Genomic DNA, 21,826 nt, shown 5'->3' with positions numbered 1-21,826 from the left:
GTTGCATAAAGAAAGCTTGGAAGTTTTTAAAAAGTTTTTTTCTGCTTTGTGTTTTTTCCATTACAAACATCAGGAATATTAAGTCTTGGTTTTTGTTTCTCTACTGCTTAACTCCTTGGATTTGAGTAGAGCTTTCTCAGTTGTGCATTGAAGGAGAAGAGAATCTTTAACAAACTAGTTGAATGGATTATAACTTCACAAGACTGAAACCTGAGCAATTTAACAGAGAAGGGATTTTTAGTCAGGCTGTTTAAAAATTGTTCATTTAGTTTTATTAACACCTATTTAACTTGAATTTCTTGCAAACACTTGGGAGGAAAGCTCTATTTGTTAAAGTTAAACTCTTCTGTGGTTAGATGCAGAGCTTTTGCACTCAAACATTTAATGGATAATCGTAGATAGATTTAATACATAACTTCAAAAATGGGGGTGACCAGCTGTATCATATAGCACCTTCTATTACATTAGGAACAACAGTTCTACATTAGATGGTATGCAGGCTACATATTCCTGGTCAGATCCTGTATATTTCTAGGTCCCTGACTTATTTCAAATGGGCTCAGATATGTAATATAACCATGTTTCACCATATCAATTTTATCTTGCTATGTGATTTCAGAGGCAAAAGAATTTAAGTCAGGAGGAGAAACTATTGTTTCTTAAGTGAATTCCAACTCATGTGAGGTTTCTTTCATTTAACTTTAGGGTGTCTAAATGCATGTTTCCTGTCTGGCTACTGATTATCTACTCTTCCATTATTCAAGTGAGTGATATATTTTACACATATCGTGTTTGTATTGCATCTTAGGTTTCTATGAACTTATATGCATTGCTTATGTTAATAACTCTATTATGGTACATACTGCAAGACTCCATATACTAAATAACCTAGAAGTCAGACAATAAAAGATCCTTATAAAAGAATGAACATAAACTTAGGGTGACCAGATGTCCCATTTTTAAAGGGACAGTCTCATTTTTTGGGACTTTTTCTTATAGACGCCTATTATCCCCCACCCCCATCGCATTTTTTCACAGGTGCTATCTGTATGTAGACTGGTACAATATTCTATCATAAAGTATCAGATATAGTTCTTGAGAACAAAGAGGAAAACAATATTAAACCCTAAAATTGACATTATATATAATCAATTAAATGAAAGAACTTTTAGCTTTAAGAACAATTTTGTAATTCCCCACCCACCTATTCCCCTTTGTTTCTAAACTCCTATGATGCCAAGTGCAGGATAAATTTCTTATGCCATAAATCTGGCCTGTGCCTTTTAATAAGAGAAGAAACAGAAATTAGATTCTCTGTTACTGGGTCCAGAGACATTTCTGGCTCAGCAACACCTATTGGGGCTGATTCTGACCTTGCTTACCAATGTAAGGCCCCAGTTTAGCAAAGTCCTTAAGTGTATGACTAACTTTAAGCACACGAGTTGTCCCACATGACTAGTCCTCCTACTCATGTGCGTAAAGTTAAACACATGCTTAAGAATCTTGCTGCATCAGGTCTCAGTCAGGAGCTATCCCACTCAGTCAAGTTTACATGGAGGTAAGTTAGATCAGATGAAGTGTGTAGGGCCTGATTCTTCACTGTCACACACCTAATGAAGACACTGTACAAAGTGGGTGTAAAATGCTACCAAATAAGAAATACTGCACTCAGGTGTAAATGGTACAAGTAACCCACACACTTCCTGGGTGTGGAGTTCTGTCCGATAGGGGGGTGGGGGAGAAAGAGACTCAATCTGCTCTACAGCCTTAGCTATTGGCCAAGAGGCTCATGCATTTAGTTCCAAGGTCCCAGGTTTGATCCTGCTCGCTGACAACTGGGGTCTGTCAGTATTACATACACAAGATGCAATGCAGCAGAAGATTGGGCCCAGAGAATCTAATTCTGGATACGCAGCAGTATCTAAAACAAAAAAAAAGTCCTAATTGTGAAGCCTACCTAGCACGTCTTCCAATACAACTCTTATCCACACCTACAAATGCTGAAGCCAGAGCTTCTCATCATTGCCACATTTACCAATTGATCCATAGTCATGAAGTTGGTTATGGCTGGTGAATGGTTTGGGAAGGATTAAAATCCAGTCTCTCCAGAACAGGCTGAGTTCTCAGCAATAGCAAACTGAACACAAACTTCCATGAATTTAGGGTTAGCAACCATAATGTTACAGTGCTGTGTTGTGATGTGATGTTGTTTGGCCCATGATATTGTGACACAAATCTTCCCATATTACTGCTCAGACGAACCCTCAGCTTTGCAAACACAATTCATGGAGCATGGGAAGAAGTTTGATTTGAACCTATTTCTGAAGCATATTGTGAACCGTCACAGGTGTATACACGAGCAGAGGAGCTAAATATGATTATGAATGCTCTGAACACAATAAATCCATAATGCATTTGACCAGGGCTGGCTTTAGGAAGTGCGGGGCCCAATTCAAACTGTTTCGGCAGGACCCCGGCAGGGATAACTTAAAAAAAAATGTAAAAAAACCACGTGGAGCTTGTACTCACCGGGCGGTGCTCCAAGTGTTCGGCAGCATTTGGCAGTGGGTCCTTCACTCGCTTCAGATCTTCAGCGGCACTGAAGGACCCGCCGCCAAAGTGCCACTGAAGACCCGGAGCGCTGCTGGATGCGTAAAAATTAAAAAGGCGCCTCTAGCCAGGGAAGGGATTCTCACTGGGTGCGGGGCCCTCTTAGGCGCATGGCCCGATTCAGGGGAATTGGTGAAATAGGCCTAAAGCCATCCCTGCATTTGACCAAGGTGCACTTACTAATGCATCTGTTGTATACTTAGGTAGAAAGGGAACAGGTTGATAAGGGCAATGACCCAACAAGAGTAGAGAAGTACGGACACAAGTACAAAATACTGCAGGAGGTTAATGATGTAGAACTTATAGAGGTTAAAATAAATCTCTCTTACACATACACCCAAACACTGACAAAACATATTCTCTCTCGCGAGCATACACACACACACACACACACACACACACACACACACACACACACACACACACACACACACAGGCCCACTTACTTCCAATGGAAGAATATTTACTTCATTGACATCTCTTGATGTTAGGTATTGATATTTAGATATTAATACCAAAGAGACACATATTTGGTGACCTCTCCCCATCTCTAGTTATTTGTACTCCTGTATTCAGTGGGAAATGTTCTGTGTGTTTGTGAAGGGTTATAAGAGCGGTCCCTGCCTATTCAAGGCTTTCTTTTTTATATATATTACTGTTCTGTGAATCATTTGTACCTTTCTGGATTTTTTTGGTAACACATTCACCATCCATTAGAGTAACATTGTACATTATAATACAATTCTCTGAGGTTCAAGATTTGGCTATACCTATTATGTCTCTGTATTAGAATAATGAGCAATAATAGTGTATCTTCCTTTCTCAGTTGCTATTGCATATATAATTTAACTCTATTTATCAAATAAATAAAAGGTGTTATTTGTGATTTCAATTTCTATAGGCTGGCATATGCTCTATGTACACACACACATACACACTTTATACTGAAGACACTACTACCCCAGAACTGAGACACAATGGTATGCATAGCAAGGAGTCCTGATGACATCATATTAACTAAACAGACTGAGCAAGGTGTGTTTATAGCCATATTCATAGTTTTCCTGTTTTGCATTTTATATAAGATGGAATCCATGAAGTCTATAAAATACAACAAAGGAAAAGTAATGTATGAGGCTACTCTGACATCTGTCAATCTAGGCATTGTATTCATCATGATAGCTGACAGCTCTGACGAAGAAGAGGTCTCCAAAACATTTATTGTGGTATATTGAGGACAGTGTGGCAATTGCAAGCTATCACTTTAAGGGCAGGGGATGGGGGAGAGGAGCCATTTCTGGTTTTGTTGTCAGGCTAGGGAGCTAGGATCACAATGACCAAAAGCTAATACTGTACTAAGAGGTGATGATAGCACGCAGCTCCACTGATTTCAATGGAAGTTGTGGGCACTCAGCACCTTTCAAAATCAGGTCCTATATGAGGACCTACTACCTTTGTCCTATTTGCTGCTAGAAACAGGTTGAACCTTGGCAGAGACTAGCTGTTCTGTGTCAGGTTGCTGACAGTGACCATAAAGGAAGATGGATATGTAATAGGATGGTCTATTTAGTTTGTTAACTCATAGCAAAATGATTGCCATTTCTATATCAGCTCCACATCTCTTATCTGAGCAGAGACGGATTAGAGTAACACCTTACAGACACTGCATATACATTTATTCTCACTAGGAAAAGTCTGAGGATACTGAATCCCATACTAATCTCTTTACACTGGTGTAAATCCAGAGTAACTCCCCTAACTGGAGGGATGGATAGCTCAGTGGTTTGAGCATTGGCCTGCTAAACCCAGGGTTGTGAGTTCAATCCTTGAGGGGGCCATTTAGAGAACTGGGGTAAAAATCTGTCTGGGGATTGGTCCTGCTTTGAGCAAGGGGTTGGATTAGGTGACCTCCTGAGGTTCCTTTCAACCTTGATATTCTATGAACTTCTATGGAGTCACATTAGTGTCAATAAGATCAGAATCTGTGCCATGATCCTGAAGCAAGAGACGTGTTGCCAGGAAAAGAAATATTTTCATTTGCTTTTGACAAAACTAAGAGGCTAAATCCTCTTCCACAGGTCTTCCCAGTGTTGTCTGCAATATATCCCACCAGCAGCAAAGAACACATTGAGGTACCTGAAAATTATGGTGGTTCATTCCCACTGTATCTGAAGAAGGTAGGAATTTAAATACTGTTTCATACAACCAACAAGGTAACAAATGTTCAAATACTTTAGACTTCAGCTAAAGACCTAATCAAGATTTCATTGGCCTGATCCCCATCTTCACTGGTGTAAATCCGGAGTATCTCCACCAAAATTAATGGACTCATGCCAGTTTTGGAGAGGATAGTCAGACTACTATGCCCTCTATCAATGGGCCATTGTATAATAGGACCTTTTTGCTATATATAAAAGAGTCAATTTAAATGTTTTTCTGTCTGCTTTCTAATCCCTAGTAGCTCTCTTCCATCCTCAAAGTGCTAGTATCCAGGAAACACAGGAGCCAGCTGTTGTCATCATATAAAAATATATTGAATTGAATACATTTGTTTTGGCAATCTGTTTTTTGCTCCATAGGGATTAACTATTTCAGCCATGTCTTGTTAGTGAAGTGGTTTGAAGTTGGGAGTTCAATGTGAATTCCATTTATCTTAATTTGCCTAAAGAGTTGAGAACTCAATAATTGAAATTTTCTATTTTTTGTTGTTAATTTTATGAAAAAAATTGTTGAAATTTCCTATGGAAATATCTGAATTTTTAGCAAAAAATAAAAAACTGAAAATGTTTCAACTAAAAAACAAGGGGTTGGAAGCTGAAAATTTTGATTTGAAATTGCTGCTGGACTACATACTGGGAGTTTTAGTCCAGGTGCCTCATAATCTCATTCTCCTCTCTGGGCTGGGGTCCCTAGCTGCACTATGTCTTCCATAATGCACCATAGTCTTCCCTCTTCTTGAGCCACAACCAGCTGAATATCATAGGATTTCTTGGCCATGATACATCACAGGAAATGTTTGTCTGGAGAACCAAGTCCATAGAGAAGGATGAGGGCACAAGGGACCGAAACTAAAACTCTATAAGGCACCTCACTGGCATTTCCAATAGAAATTTTTCTATTTGTACCCAAAATGTTTCAGTTTTCTCTGGCCCATCCCCTTAATCTTCACAGAAGTATAGGGCAGATCCAGTCTATCTTAGTTTTACGATAGTATCCATTCAAGTGTGGTCTTTCCATAATGTTTGATGAAAATAAAAAATGCTGACCCAAATCTGTAAGTAAACACCGTTTACTGTAGTCACTCAGGTTAAATGTGTATTTTAAATAATCCCATGCCATATAGATATTTTTCTGATTAATGGATTCTAAAAAGTCATTCTCTAGAAATGGGGAAAACGTAAACCTGTATAAGAAAATAAAAAGCTAAGTCATTTTAACACAAAAGTCAGAGAGCACATTACTGAAACAAAACAGGATCAATAACCATCACTGATAGTTGCATTTTTTTAAATTCATAACAACCTGTTTGAATTCAATAATTGATCTCTGTTAGAATAGCAAGTAAAGCGTTATTTTCTTTCATAGTCACAAGCACCATCTGCCATTTAATAAGTGTTTTCTGTGACTCAGTGTGTACTTAAAATGACTTCAAGCAGATCACTGCCATTTTATAGCAGCTGTTTCTGCACCACCAAATCGGATGCTTTAAAGTCAGCTTTGATAGTCAGTAAAGATAAAGCCAGTATTAGCACAAAAATATGGGTATTTCCAGGCCCGACTCTTTGGTGTCAGAACTACTTTGTCCATAGTAACAGAAGTATCACTTTCCAGAGGTGGTATCTTCTAAGTACATGGGCACATGGATTGATGCCAGGGACAGAGACATTTTTTAAAATAAAATTATGAAGGGCCATATTTTCAGGGGGCCTGAAAAAATAAGCCTTGCATGTGCAACATGTAAGGGTCACAGGGCTGTCTGAATGCACAACTGTCCAGTTGTGTGTGCAAATTCAAATTTTAGGCACGCAAATGGATATACCTGCAAATATTTGTAGGCACATTTTTGAAGACTGCAAATCTGCTCCTCAATTTTTATCAGAATTATTAGAGAATAATAAACTCAGTATCTTATTGTGTGTCAAGATGCCTCTTCCTTGAAAATAACTTACAAAATGTACTTGTTTCTTGAAGCATTCAAACTAATCCTGAATTTCCTACTTAGGCAAAATGTCCAGTACAGTCACTGGATATTTTGCCTGAGTAAATATAGAAAGAATGGGCCCTTAATGACCGGACACCATTTCGTGTTTGTCTGTGTATTGTACTTGCTTCTACCTTTAGATTTTAAGCCCTGCATTTTGAGATCCATGGATGAAAAGCGCTATATAAGAGCTAAGTATTATTGTTCTTCTTGAGACAGAGATTTGTTTATTTGACACAGATCAGCTGTTGCAAAGTGCCATGTGCACGTGCAGCTCTATCTAAAGAATAAGAATTCATAGTAGTAACGGAACAGGAGCCCAAAAACAAAATTAATTAGAAACAAATATTATTTTAAAACTATGCAACTGTTTAACATCGTCAGCCAGAATCCCCACCTGACTATATGGATTTGCAAATGAGGATTGCTCTGGGTCCATGGCGGGGAAGGCCATTCCTGGATACATGTCAAGTGTTGGCCCACATAAGAGCTCCCGTCAGAAGAGCGGAGCCTCCTTCATTTGCATCATTCCCCAGTATGCCCCACTGCCCTCCTACTTGCTGGCTCACCACAGCCTCTCATTTTGAAAGTGGAACCTGGGGATTCTACCTCTCCCAGAGACAAATGTCACTTCCGGATGACAAATCTCTCCAAGTATCCAGTGGTAAAAGACCTCCCCAACTTCTGCCTACTCCACAGATGTGTTGTGCTGTTTGGGCCATGCCTAGTGGTGATCTCACATTAGTATCCATGGAATCTGAGCAAGTACCAAGAAGAATTAATGGCCCTTGGTGGCCAGTCCTTACAAATGGCAGGCATTGCGCTTTGAGCATTAGTAGCTGTGAAGCCCCAAATGGAAAATAAGATGCATCTATTAGGAGTAAAATGTTTTCTCCCCTTTTGCTTTGCACTAACATACTCCCTTAATTACCTGATTTCCAACTTCAGATAAACATCACACTCAATGGGGAGGCTGACATTCAGTTGGCTGGAAATGAAGAAGGTCTATTTGGAATAGATCCAGAGTCTGGCATTCTCTACGTCAGTAGACCCCTGGACCGGGAGAAACAAGCTTTCTACACTCTTCAGGTATGGCACACTCTGATGGCACAAGCCCCATCTCATCTCACTGCCCTACTTCAGCCCCCCACTCCAGCTGTCTAATGCCATTGTCATTTGTTCTGTTGGAAGTAAATATTGCCAGATACCGAAAGGAAAAAACTCAAGGACCAGCTCCTAAGATCTTCCCTCAGCTTTTATTCAGTCCTTACACTGGCAAACTCCCATGGAAATCAACAGAAGCTATGGGTGCTCTCAGCCCCTCTGAAATCATTTTGGCCATTCATTTAGGTGCCCTAATTTGAATTTAATAACTAATGGCCCCGGGCTTGGGGCGGAGAGTGTGTCTTCCTCGTTTTTGACTCCATGGAGGTCTGTCACTCTTCTCTGAATCCAAGGTTTACAGACTAAATGCATTAGATCTAGTCTGCTCCAGTTGATTCAGCATTTACACAAAGTAAAGCTTATGTACAGAGTCCTGTTTACATACTGAGCCTTACAAAACTGCATTAGTGCACTGTGCATTAATACTCTTATTACTGGCACATTGAGTTTACTTTGTACCACCTTTTACAGCAGCTTGGGCCAGATCTGGAGGTTTCCTGAGCACCTGTTGAGAACCGACAACTTCCACTGAATTCTACAGGAGTTACAGTAGTTGAGCACCATATCTAGCCTTTTCCAAGAAACCATCTGGACTGCTTCCAGCTGGTTCTTCCTCGCCCAGTCCCCTTCTCTCTAACATGTGCTCTGCTCTTAAAGGCACAGTACCTATTCCTAACACGAATTTCTATTTATCCTTCTTCAGATTCATCATAAGTATCTAACCTCCCTCACTGCTGTTCTAATGGTCTCAACCCTGATCCAGAGACCTCCTCCCACTGTGGCTGATGCATGAGCGTTTTTCTGTAGGGCAGAGAATGTACTTTTCCCCATGCATGGGTTTGGTGATGTTGTGTATTTGTAACAAGCTGAAGTTAGACAATCATTTCAATAGACTGCCCAGCAGTAAAAGAGGTGGGCTGTTTTCTGCATATGAAATGAGAATGCAATTTAAATACAGATATTGGAATGTCTGCCCACACAGCCTTCTTTCTGGACAATCCACGAGGCCAGATTGTGGCTAGCCCTGTCTGGGTGCAGAAGAGGGTACAAGGAACTCCCTCCCATTGTTCACCTGGTCAGGGACAACCACAGTCCCCTAACTTATGCTTCCTGCGGGGCTGTTAGCACTAGTGACAGTGGTGCAAAACACACTGAAAGGCCTGGGGAGTGTGGACTGAAGGCAAGGCCGTGCTCTCCTTCCCCTTCTGCACCGGCTGGGGACCTAAGTCAACTGCATCCTCACAAAAAGAAGTACAGGAGCTGTCTCCGATCAACCTCTTCCCACAGCCTCCAGAGGCATATTATCTATTTCAGCACTGAGGCCAGGTGCGGCCTGAGCCAGAGGTCACCATTGTTTATCATATAAACCTCCATTTTATGTTTTGTTTCTTTCTTCTGAATTTTGAGTATTGCCCTCTACTGGATAGAATGAGAACTGGGCTGAGTGTCATAGACCCCATACTGCTAACAGCTAATGGTGATTCTCCATCAGTTCAAGGGCTAGTAGCCTGTGCCTTCAGTGCAGGAGGATTTGGGTCAAGTCCTCACTTTTGCAGTGAAGTTAGAGGTGGCCACAATGAGCAGCACATTTGTCACTAAGAAATCACAGCTGGCTGGCGTATACACAGGCTATATTAATCTTACTGTCATGTGACAACAGTAAAGAATCACAAACTTTCTTCTAACACTGAACAAGGAACTTTAAATATAATTATAAACTTTAAATAAGTTGTCCCTAAACCTAGTCTAGTTTCCCAATGCTTCTGCCTAGAACCTTCCTCAGCACCCCTCCCTCTTGGCTTCACGTTCTAGATTTACAGAAATAGTACACATACCCTCACACTAACCTTAAAAGGCAGCATGTGCAAATGAGCACTGTTTAAATACATGTTCTTTTAAAATCAGGTGACTGTAAAAGATGAAGACAAGCAGCTGGTTTTTAACCCTGTAACCATAACAATAGCAGTAAAAGATGAAAATGACAACATGCCAGTCTTGACCGAGGATATGTTCTCTGGAATTCTTAGCAAAGGGACAAAGCAAGGTAACAGTGACTTCTTGACTCCTTTCTATAAAGATCTATTTCATTTTTACTTTCCTCCGCCGCTTAACTCATGCCAAGGTCTTTATACACTGTGTATGATAATCTTGGTACATTTGATGAAATGTTTCATTTTTAAGACCATCCATCCATTTATATAAATTGTATCATGTTTATATTAGAAACAACTCAGAGATTATCTGCTCTCTGAGGACGAGTGGGCTAGAGGGAAAATGAACAAGTACAAAATGGCTTCCCTCCTTAGAGATAACCATAACCATACGTGTGGATGTGAGAAGCTGAGTGCCTTTCTCTTTGGGATTAGCACATTCTTTTTATTTGCCATTTGGCCGATATATATGCAGTAAACAAGAGAGAAAATATAGAAACCATGTGATTGCTTGTTCCATAGCCTTTTGCACACGGCTGCTGTGTAGCTGCTTTCAGATGTCAGTACAAAGCTTCCTGATCACTGATGCTCAGTAGTGAAATGTCAGGGAGGAGATAAGCAGGCTAAAAGGAGCCTATCTTAGAAGCTAGACTGTTCTATCATTAGTTTTATAGATAAAATTCACAACATATTTTCAAACAACAAACGTTATTGCCTAGCTGAGCATAAAGTCATAAAGACAGTGTTTTTAAAATGGAACCCAAAGTAATTTCAGGGCTTTCCTATAGGGAGTCAGAAAGTTTGACATGGTTAAACCATCAGATTAATCTGCCTGTGAATCTAACTCCTTATGTCAACAAAGACATTTGAATGTGATCTAGGCTATCAAACACAGAGAGGTTTCCTGAAAATTTACTCCCGCCAAAAAGTCAGGCACCTGAGTGAAATGAGGTATCTTCCAAGTGATATGTCATGATAGCATGAGATGACAAGGGGCTGGACTAGATGACCTCGTGAAGTCCCTTCTAGCACCAAATTTCTATGATTCTATGACATAGGGGCCAAACTCACATCTCAGATATACCAGTGCAACCCCACCTTGGCTCAGCATCTCCATTGAGTACGTACAAGTTGCTCTGAGACATCTCATGAGCTGTGATATCTTGTAGTAGATGTTGAGGTACTTTGCACTTACAGCCTCTCAACTGATGATCTCAACATGCTTCGCAAACATTAAACCTCACAACGCCCCTGTGGAAGAGCTGAGTGAAACCAAGGCACAGTGGATAAGTGTCTCAAATTGGGCACCTTGAACTAAGGTATCCAACATTAGTGGACACTTCTGAACACTTAGGCCTAAATTGCTCACCCAGTACCATAGAGAGGGCCAAGATCAGAAAAGATGTGTAAGTGAGTTCCCGTTACACTAACAGACTCCCTTAGCACCAGCTTTTTTGCCACCTCAAATGGCGAAGAAAAAAAACAACCAAAAAACTAAAAAACCTATAGTCGATCTGCAGCACTTCGGCGGCAGCTCAACTGCGCCACTTCATTCTTCGGCAGCAATTTGGCGGCAGATCCTTCACTCTCTCTCTTCCTCTTCGGCAGCACTTCGGCAGCAGCTCAAACAGGAAGAGAGGGACTGAGGGACTCGCCACCGAAGTGCTGCCAAAGACCCGGACGTGCTGCTCCTTTCCATTGGCCGCCCCAAGCACCTGCTTCCTTCGCTGGTGCCTGGAGCTGGCCCTGCTTAGCACTACCTACATCCACTCTACCAAGGCCAAAGAGGTCTAAGTAGGGGTAACCCGCACCCTATTTTAACTTACACTTCTGGCTCCTCAGTGCATTAGGATAAGTCTTGAGAAGATTAAAAAAAATAAATCACATTTTAAGCTTCAAGTGGTGACAGGCAAGTTGTATTTTAATGTTAGCCGGTTAAAGTGAATCCCAGAGGGGAGTTCATGGGTCACTTCTGTCTGCTAATGTGTGTTAAAACACATCTTGTCCTATCTACAAGAAAGTTTTAAAACATGTTAGCAAGCACCTTTTAAAAAACACTGCTCATCCTTGCCTAACATACCCTATGAGGGTCTAGGTTAAACACTGGGGTGGTTCTCCACTGACATCATCCCCTCCAAAGTGAGAGGAAAGGAGGTATAAAAAGCTCCCATCTAAGCAAGGTAGCATTTTATGCTAATACAGGTGTCAGTCAGAACACCAGGTAAGAGGCCGTGGTGTAGCTCCATTGAACTCCACTGGCTTATATTGCTGTAAAGCAGGTGTAAATAAGAGGAGAATAAGGCCCTTAATTAATAATACAATTTCTTTGTCTGAAATCTGTAGTTGCCTTAAGTGTGACAGCTTCCTCAATGCATTCATTTGGGTTGCTTTGGTTGTGCTGCTTTGTATCATATCCCAGGAGGGGGTTCTTGACAAGAGCATTCTTTGTATTGTAGAATGCTATAAAAAGTTTGGAGTGCATTTCCATATGATTGCGTGAGACATGGAAGCAATCTCATGCTGCAGTAACAGGTTTCACAGTGTGAAGACTAAACGAGTTTTAATGGGTACTTGTCATTTGCTACAATTTGTCACAAAAACTGAGGAAAACAGGCAGAGAACTATACTATTACAATCTGAATGCGTTACTGGCATTTAACCTTACAGAATTTTCCTGATTCTATTTTCCAATTTGTATTAGTCCAACTGTTAACCCTTATGCAACTATAATTTCCCCCACTACACGGTAACAGGAACATAGCAGAAGTATTGAGTCTGATAGTTCATACTGCTCATCCCCGGGAATGATCCTTAAAGACATTATTGGACCATCATTATGGCTTATCCAGGAACGAAGGGAACTAGGTCAGCGGGCAGGTGCTTGGGACTGTCTGTGTTTGTTAACCGCCAAATGACCGTGATGACAGTGTGACTGATTGTATAATCCAGGAACCAATTCCTGCTCTCCACTCTCTGTCTTACCCCACTTACACAAGGGGTAAAACCAGAGAAGAACTTGGCTCTACTCTGACCACCTCTTAAAGAGGGTCAGCTCTGGTGTTCTTGAATCAGGCCTCAAAAATATGAGATTGTCTTAAAAATCATGAGATTAAAAATAAAATAAATAATATACTGTGGGGAGGGCGGTATATTTGCCTTCCAGTTTCTGAGCCTTTACAGTGCACTTAGGTCACATTTTCAAACTTGTTTCTCCCACCATGCAAGCTAGACATTTACTTTTTCCCCCACTGAAAGCTGAGAGCCTCACCTGATTAAATGCTTCCAGGGGTCGGTGCTTTAAGAAAAACACCAACTACAGTGAGGGCTGGAAACACGGAACCTGTAAAACAGGGATCATAAGGAATGTTGTGAGGTTTAACTCATTGGTTGTACAGGACTCCAAGTGCCTTGCGTAGAAAGTGCTACATAACTGTAAAGCATTTATTATTTCAGCTCATGTATGGTAGCCAGCTGAAGGATCCATGAGATTTAAAATGTTAATTGCTGTAATTTTACAAAAGAAACTAGTATACTAGCATGAATACACAAAGCCAGGTTAAATAAAGCAACTGAGGGGAAGTTACACACACTATACTTACGCTGTCACCTTCACATGAAAAAAAACAAATCCCATATAAAATCCCTATAGTCACAACACAGTTAAATTGATTCTAGATGGGAAGATTCAAGTTAAGGAAGGAGAATTGAAATTCTGTGACAGAAAGCATTTGTCATGTTGAATTAAAATGTTTTTTTAGATAAACCATTGTGCCACCAAACCCAATCTGTGATCTTTCTAAACCCAGGAACGTCTTTCATGCGAGTCAGTGCTATTGACCTGGATGACCCTTCCACATCAAATGCTGATCTACGGTATAAAATCCTCACTCAGACTCCAAGCCAACCCTTAGAGAATATGTTCCAGGTAGATTCAAGGACAGGGGCTATTTCATTATCTGCAGAAGGTAAGAATGCTGGGTAGCTTTGTCCTTTGTACTGAAGTGTCTGAATAATTCTGGTCCTTAAGGTTGAAGGGCCCGAGGTCAATTGCCTCCTTTTGTGTGCATACCCACGGAAAGCAAGCAGGCGCTCCTTGTGAGAGCTGGCATCTACATTGTTTATGTACTAATAGACTGGAAAGTCTCATTGCATATGCAAGTCTATTTCACATGTAACATAGGGTATGTCTACACTACCCGCCGGATTGGCAGGCAGTGATCGATCTATTGGGGATTAATTTATCGCGTCTAGTGTAGACATCATAAAATCAATCCCCGATCGCTCTGCCATTGACTCCGGAACTCCACCGCAGCGAGAGGCGAAAGCAGAGTCGATGGGGGAGTGGCAGCAGTCAACAGTGGTCACGTAGTTGAAGTTGTGTATCTTAGGTTGACTCCTTTCCCTAGTGTAGACTTAGCCTCACTCCGCTGATCAGGCTTCTGGATAGTAAAATTTCTACACAATGGAAAAGTAACAGAGTGCAATATCCACTCCGTGATGAAACTCCTTGTTAAATTTTTATATATTACATTTCCAAGAGCTCTCCATACCTTTGACAAAGTAGCGAAGCACCTTCCAAGAGTCTCCACCAGGACTCTGATTCAGATTTTTAAATCATCTAAATAGTGTCAATCTAATCCCATCCCATTACTCATTTTAGTATCACTTCATCATAACCTCCAAATTGAGTAGATTGTCTATCATCCTGGATGGAGTCCCTGCTCTTGGTTTCCCGTTGCCTTTCGACTGTGCCACCAGGCTACCCAGTTATACTGCTGTACCGTAGGAAACTATTTAATCACACAGATTTCTACCTGGTTTGTGATTAAAATCCTTTCTGCAGGGAACCAGGTTTTATTTTGTACTAGATTTTTCTGAAGCTGCAGATTATAAAATACAGCTGGGCACTTAAACATTGTTACCCTTGTAAAATACAGCCAGATGCTTTGTGTACACCCACATACTACATGGCTGGTAATGACAGGCTGTAGTCGTGGTTTTGTAGTGCAATGAACGGTCCTTTAGAAATTCACTTTGTGCACATACCAGCAGTTGTCGTGAACTGGATGAAAGAGGCTACAAAGACTGAGCCCATGTGAATGTAACATTCAGAAAAATCAGGAAAGTGCAGCTAAATTAAGTCAATACAAATGGAGAGGGGATTAAATCAATCTTTACAGCTTTTTTAAACCCATAATTCGATTCATGGCACAAATTGTGCCTAACCCATTATTTGATATCAATGGGGAGTAGAGAACCAAATGGCTTAAGAGAAAAATAACTCTTGTAAAAAGCCTAGAAGAAAATAGAATAATATTAAATGTTGGCAAAGAGAAGTCCTTAATAGGTTAAATGTCTGCTGCTCCCCCACAACAGAATACCCATCTTTAGAGTTTTTTCATCCCATGCTAGAACAGCTGAAGAAGGAATCTTCTTGTGTGGGTTTCAGTGGATATTACTCTTAGCAGGTCCTGCTGACTTAGACTTTCCTTTCTTTTCTAACAGCCCTGTGTTGTAGAATATTGTCTAACTAAAGAGACTATTTCCATGATATTAAAGTATGAAGATAAGTTATTATAGAGTAAAATTTCCTCAAAATTACAGGAATAAATAGAGCAGCAAGTAGAAAACAACAAAAATAAGAAAGAGATAGTGGGCCCTGATTTAAAGAGGTCCGCATGAGAAAAGGTACAATTGTTTTAACAACACGTGCAAATGTGTGTGTTACACTGCATCATAACTGCTTATGAAGCTACAAGAGCTGGTTGTTTGTGCATGGCATTACTGCATTAGTGCAGTGAATGCACACAATTAAGGTGTGCAAATGCAAGACCTAGGTCTGAAACCAGGCCCTGGTTTTACTTATTACTTTTATTTTTACATTTTTAAATGCTAGATGGGAGCGGCTACTGTATGTAACGTGCACTTGAAAGCAAGCTCAAGGCTGAGATAGTAGCTCTAAGTGTTTCCATGAGACTGAGGTTCAAGATCTGCCTTGAAAAATAGTGAGTGGTCAGTCATCCCTTAGGAGAGCTCTTGTCTGCATCTTAGATAAAAGCTAAAGGTCACAGGGGCAATCAGGAAACAGAGACCAACCATGGAGATTTGTTTGCTTCACTTATGTCTGAGCTCTGATTTGGGGAAGGAGTTGGAATGGGGCAGGGAGGGGGCAGAATTGAGGTGGGGACTTTGGGGAAGGGGTGGGAAGAGGTAGGGCAGGGGTGGGGCCTCATGGAAGGGGTGGAGAGGGCGCGGGGGGGGGTGTGCTTTTGTATCTTTATATGAAAAGGTGTCAGTGATGAGCTCAGGACCGGCGCTAGGGGTTTGAGCGCCCTAGGTGCACGGCAATTTCGCCGCCCCGCGCACTGGTCACGCGGCTCCGGTAGAGCTGCTGCAGTGGTGCCTGCGGAGGGTCCGGTGCTCTGCGGCGCCGGTGGAGCTGCCGCAGTCATGCCTGCGGGCAGTCCACCGGAGCTGTGCGAGGAGCCGACTGTCCGCAGGCACGACTGCAACAGCTCCACCGGAGCCGCGGACCAGCGGACCCTCCGCAGGCACCAGTGCGGCAGCTCCACCGGAGCCGCCTGCCACCCCCTCCGGCAAAACGGTGCCCACCAATTATTCTGGCGCCCTAGGCGATTGCCTAGGCTGCCTAAATGGTAGCACCGGCCCTGGATGTGGCCCTTGGGCCAATGTACTAGTACTCATGTGGCCCTCGTGGTGATTGGAATTTGAGATCCCTGCCTTAGGGTCTCTGGTGTGGGGCAAAATGCTGCCTCTGCCTTTCCCCAGGGACCCTAATGGTACTGCTCCTTGGATTCACATCCTGCTTCACTCAAGCTCTCAGGGGCAGCCCTTTCGAGTATTGGCTGGTTTTGGTTGGGATCACTTGTGGGTTTAGACCCTCCTCTCCAACTCGACAGAGCTGTAGGGCAGGAAGGGCTGTCTAAAGTAAATCTGGGGGCCTGTGCAAAGCCAGCCCCTACTAAAAGGCCCAAGAGTCAATGTGTGAATGTCTCCTCCCCATAACCTGCTCCATACTTTGCTGCCATCCCAACAAGGGGGACTCATTTGCACATACATTAGGGTGGTGGTAAGGTAATAACAGATGGGTTCAGATCTGGAGTGTGAGTGTGAGACAAGAATTAGGAAAGAAGGGAATGGTGGTTTTTGGTTAAAGAAGAGTAACGGGGGAAGCGTGTGACATGTCCCAGCCAGGGCTGCAGTATAGTGAGAAACATCCTGAAATTATTCTCCCACAAAGCTGTCGGTCTGCATGAAGCAAATTGGCATCAACCCCCTTCAGCACTAGAGTGTGAACAGCCAACATCACACCAATGGATGGTGGGGGCCAAAGACCCTAGGAACCCAATACAGCTAAAGATGTGGCAGAATTGGGTGAATAGGCCCTAATGAGCCAGAACAGGATAGTCCTAATGAGAGCCACTGGAAGCCCTATATCCTGACTTTTTGCAATGGGATGAAGTCATGTGCTACATCGCAGACAGCACAGTTAGTATGTCGTGGGAAATCTGGGAAATTTGTGGAACACATTGCAGGTAAGTGATGGCAAATTCAGCTCAAAGTCTGGTCCTGAGCAGAATGGGTGATTCACCTTGAATTCTTCCCTGGCTCCAACTCTCATTTTTCCCTTTCACCTACCCCCTTGCTACATCCCTCCCCAGGGAGTCCAAACGCATCACTTCCATCCCTTGGCAGGTTCTTCGACAGTCTGCTTCCTGTGGCTTTCAGCAGCAGAAATCACCTCTGAGAAAAGATTTAACAGAAAATATCCCACCACTACCAGTGACATAAGATTATATCAGGAATACAATGTACTTACCACTTATCACCAGCAGGGGAAGCAGAGGTGGCACTTCTACCCCTGACTTTGTGGGAATGGCAAAGCTGATGTTACTGTTCTCTGAGTCATGGGGTGGGTGGGGAAGAGGAATATAGGAAGTCACAGAATCCCTGACCCCTACTGCAAACTAACTGGCCTAATTGTTTGGCCTAACCTAACAAAGAAGAGGGAGGCAGTTTTCATGTCCCCCCATCCAGTTTTCATGTTCCTGCTAAAGGATATAAAAATGTATTTGACAAGATTCTCTGTATTTGCAGGTAGCTCTTTGCTAGATTCATCCCAGGTCAGCAATTATAAACTAGTTGTGCAGGTTAAAGACCTAGGAAATCAGTCTTTGGGATATCGTGCATTAGCGAACGTTGAAATTGCAGTTGTGGAGAACACCTGGATAACCCCAAATCCCGTTCTCCTTCATGAACACCTAAATGTAACTTATCCAAAGAAGATTTCAAAGGTGAGTCAAGGAAGCAGATTTTTCAAATTCATGTTACTTGACTGAATTAACATCACACTCCTTAGAACTATTTCTGAGCACTCTCCTGCATTAGTAGGATAGGCTTTGATCCTACAAACTCTTATGCATGTGAGCAACCTTGGGTATATGAATAGTCCCAATGAACTCAATAATATTACTTACAGGTGCACTTGCAGACTGCAGCCATGGAGTGTAGCTTCCTTATGAAAGGACTGTTGTGGTCAAAAAGCTAAAAAGCCAAAGTAAAACCAGCAGGCTGAGTTTAATTAGGAGTACTGAAAAGAATTCTTGTTCTGTGATCTTAAAGTGATGACTGATGGATGTATGCTTCATCCATGCCATAGTATTAAACACCCACTGGTTTTTCAGACTGCCGTAGCTATTTATCAAAGTGTCAAAGCTCAATACCAGTGTTTGCCATTCATACCCCTACACACACAATAACTGATATCACTGTTGGATTTCCCAACTTTCTTCAGCCAAACCTGCCTGATTTCTTGTAAAGCTCTCCCCATTCCAGCAATTCCAGAAATGCAGCGCCGTTGCTGTGTAATGTATGGATAGAAACCTGCTGTAGTTCTGTTTACTGGAACTCTGAAGGGAATCCCTCAGGAATGAACAGATGAAGACTGTAAAAAAAAAAGTTGCTTAAAATAACATTCTTATTTTAAACACTGCTCACAGACTGCACTGTCTCTCCTACTCTCCTCTGGTGGCTAGTCAAGAAATGCAGTAAGGGAGCTTTCAGCCACACAACTCCATGTACATAGTTTGGGAATAGAGTCATATTGGTTGAGAAGCATGAAATCTAAACAAAGTCATCCAAGACACATTAGCGCTAGCATAAATAAATGGATGTTTAAATTAGAATACAGCATCCATAATGGCTTCTCCCCTGTTATTTTCAGACTTGATGAAGCATTACACACATCCCGTTTATAAGAGTTACCATTCCACTTTCTCCTTGTTAGGAACTGTTCTGCACCCATGGAGGTGAAAGGGTTTATGCTTGTAAAAACAACTGACAGGTAATATTTTACCAGGGCTGTGCAGTCTAAACAAAAGTGTTTGTAACTACAACATTTCTATGGCAACAGTAAAAAATTGCTCTGAGTTTGCTTGTCTACTTTCCCTCATAATATCTGGCCTAAGACTGTTTATCACTTTTCGCTGGTATGATATTGCAGATCTTTTTAGCTCTAGTAATTTAATTTTGGATTTAAATCAATCTGAAGTGATTTAACTTTCTGTCTGCTAAAGGATGCCAAGCAAATCTTTCGCTGATTTGATTTTGCTTTGGCTTGAGAGGATGTACAGATTATACCACAGTACTACAAGGAAACCTGTCCCAAAGTTTTATAAGAATTTCAGTTATTTTTAGCAACCAGTGATCAAAGCATTATTAGCCATTCAAATTTAGTGGATATAAATGTTGATTGGGGTACAGTGGACATTTGCCATCTCATCTGCAGCCTGATTAACAATAATATGATCTTATAGTGCTTGTCACTGAAGGATCTCAAAGCACACTTACAAACATTAAGTATTCGAGCCTTGCAGCACTCCAAAGGGGAGGTAGGCAACTACTGCCTATTTCACAGTAACAGAGGCAGAGGGGCTAGGGAAGACCTGATTTTGAGAGGTGATGAAGACTCATAAATCTAATTAAAGTCAACAGGAGCTGCTCAACCTTGAAAAATCAGGCCCTGAGTGACTTGCCAACAGCCATACAACAATCTGACAGTACTGAGGATACAGCCCAGTTCTCTTGATTCTCAGAACCATGCTGTAGCCAGCAGACTACATCTATACAGTACTTACAAATAATATAAATTGTTTTTAAAATCTCTTGTAGCAAAGTATCATGGCATGATTTCCAACCACAGCTGCTTTAAAGACAGATACTACATGTTGTCTAGGTATCAAAGCAATGCTGCTTGTTACATGCCCCCATGACTGTCTTTTAAAAAATGAATATAATTTTAAAGAAAGGTGCTGGACTGGTAACGCCAGAGATCAACTGCCTCCATTTATCCATCAAACAGGGAAACTGTGGAAACAACCCCATGCTGCTCTGCCAATATGATCTGAATGGAAGACCTATAGGGTGAGAAGGCAGTTCATTTCTATGTATAGTCAATCTCTTGTTTCGCTTCTCAGACTGCCAACAAATGTGCCATTAGTGATCATTGTGATAGTGACTATGAGTGACTTCTTGTCCACTAGGATTGAACTGAGACCACCAACTTGTTTCATTGGTGCACATTCTGGAGATGGAGCCTTTCCTATTTTATTGCCATTTCTTGTGAAATTTGGAATACTTGTCATTTCTGTGGCTGTCTGTCCCCTTGATTCCAGGTTAACTGGAACAGCAGAGAAGTCCATTACTATCTGAAGGGGAGCTTTCCTCAAGGCCTTTTTTCAATTGACCTAGAAGGGAATATCTATGTGACACGAGCACTGGACAGAGAAAGCCAAGCAGAGGTACGTATGAATATAGTGATCAGTTAGGGAGTTTAGCTGAATAAGTCTAAAGTTTCAGTACCCAACCCTTAATTAGCACTTGAAGATTTGACTAACGAGAAAATTCACTAGATACTTCTTCATTAACAAACCTGCACGTATGTGAAACAGAATCTTAAAGTTAGAACCATGCAACTAGAATCTATCTATCTATTTATGTACTTATATAGCCCTCATCACTGGAAGGTAAGGAAGTACTATTATCCCCATTTTACAGATAGATAGGGAAATAAGGCATGGACTAGATTAAGTGACTTGCCCAAATTCATATAGGAAGTCTGTGGTTGAGCCAGGAGTTAAACCTACAGTTCCCTATCCCCTAGACTAGCTTTCCTCGCTTATTAGTGATAGACTCTGCTATTGTTTACACCAGTGCACCCCTAGCATCTTTAGACTCCACCTTCAGCAAACTGCCAAATATAAATAAGCCAGTATTTTGTTTTTCTTTCATCCAAATACAATGGAGTGCATTAATACGGTCTGTCTTTGTATACCAGTATCACTCTGGTCTCTGCTTGTTCATGTAGTTGTTCCCAGTGGGCTAAATGTTAAAGATCTTCAGCCAGATTGTATTCAGCAGTGGTTCTGGTGAATGTCATTACTATCAACGGGCATTTATTTACCTGAATGAGGTTTGAGTAAGGACCTCAGGCTTGGCCCACTGAGAAGAACAGAGACAGATTTTGGCCTATGTTGTGCACAGAGTCCCCAGCTGGGATAGAGAGTATAGATGGCTGTATGGGGGCATTCCTGAGGCAAGGGGGCCTGGCTAGAGCACTACTATTCTCAAGAAATCCCTGGCTGTAACTGGCCTTTGGGGTCCCTTCTGAATTTGCTCCCAGCAGTCAGCTGGGGTATCATGCGGTGTTTGAGTGCGGACACTGAGCCAAATGGAACATGGCTGGATTCAAGGATTTTGACACTATTGTCTGCAGTTTTGGTCTACATGTTGATAGGAGGCAGTGTCCTGACCACAATGCCAGGTCACTCTTTGGCAAGGGGATTATTCAGAACAGAGTCTGCTGATTTTTCTGTATTAAGGGAACATATGGCCCTAGTAT

The 21,826-nt window shown here is 41.7% G+C and overlaps 1 protein-coding gene across 1 annotated transcript in view; it reads left to right on the top strand.

Moving 5' to 3' along the window:
- The first annotated feature begins 718 nt into the window (after nucleotides 1-718).
- The window catches only part of CDH16 (cadherin 16), a 58,731-nt gene continuing 37,623 nt past the window's right edge, over nucleotides 719-21,826 (top strand). Inside the window, exons 1-7 of the mRNA XM_050922818.1 lie at nucleotides 719-763; nucleotides 4,689-4,787; nucleotides 7,760-7,900; nucleotides 9,881-10,019; nucleotides 13,713-13,871; nucleotides 18,025-18,221; nucleotides 20,601-20,726. Of these exons, the coding sequence (XP_050778775.1) occupies nucleotides 719-763; nucleotides 4,689-4,787; nucleotides 7,760-7,900; nucleotides 9,881-10,019; nucleotides 13,713-13,871; nucleotides 18,025-18,221; nucleotides 20,601-20,726 (906 nt within the window). The remainder of the gene's footprint in view (nucleotides 764-4,688; nucleotides 4,788-7,759; nucleotides 7,901-9,880; nucleotides 10,020-13,712; nucleotides 13,872-18,024; nucleotides 18,222-20,600; nucleotides 20,727-21,826) is intronic.

The sequence above is a fragment of the Gopherus flavomarginatus genome, chromosome 14 (assembly GCF_025201925.1).
Source record: "Gopherus flavomarginatus isolate rGopFla2 chromosome 14, rGopFla2.mat.asm, whole genome shotgun sequence".
NCBI classification, from domain to species: Eukaryota; Metazoa; Chordata; order Testudines; family Testudinidae; genus Gopherus; species Gopherus flavomarginatus.
The sequence above is the reverse complement of the archived record's forward strand: the minus strand, read 5'-3'. Positions and strand labels throughout refer to the sequence as shown.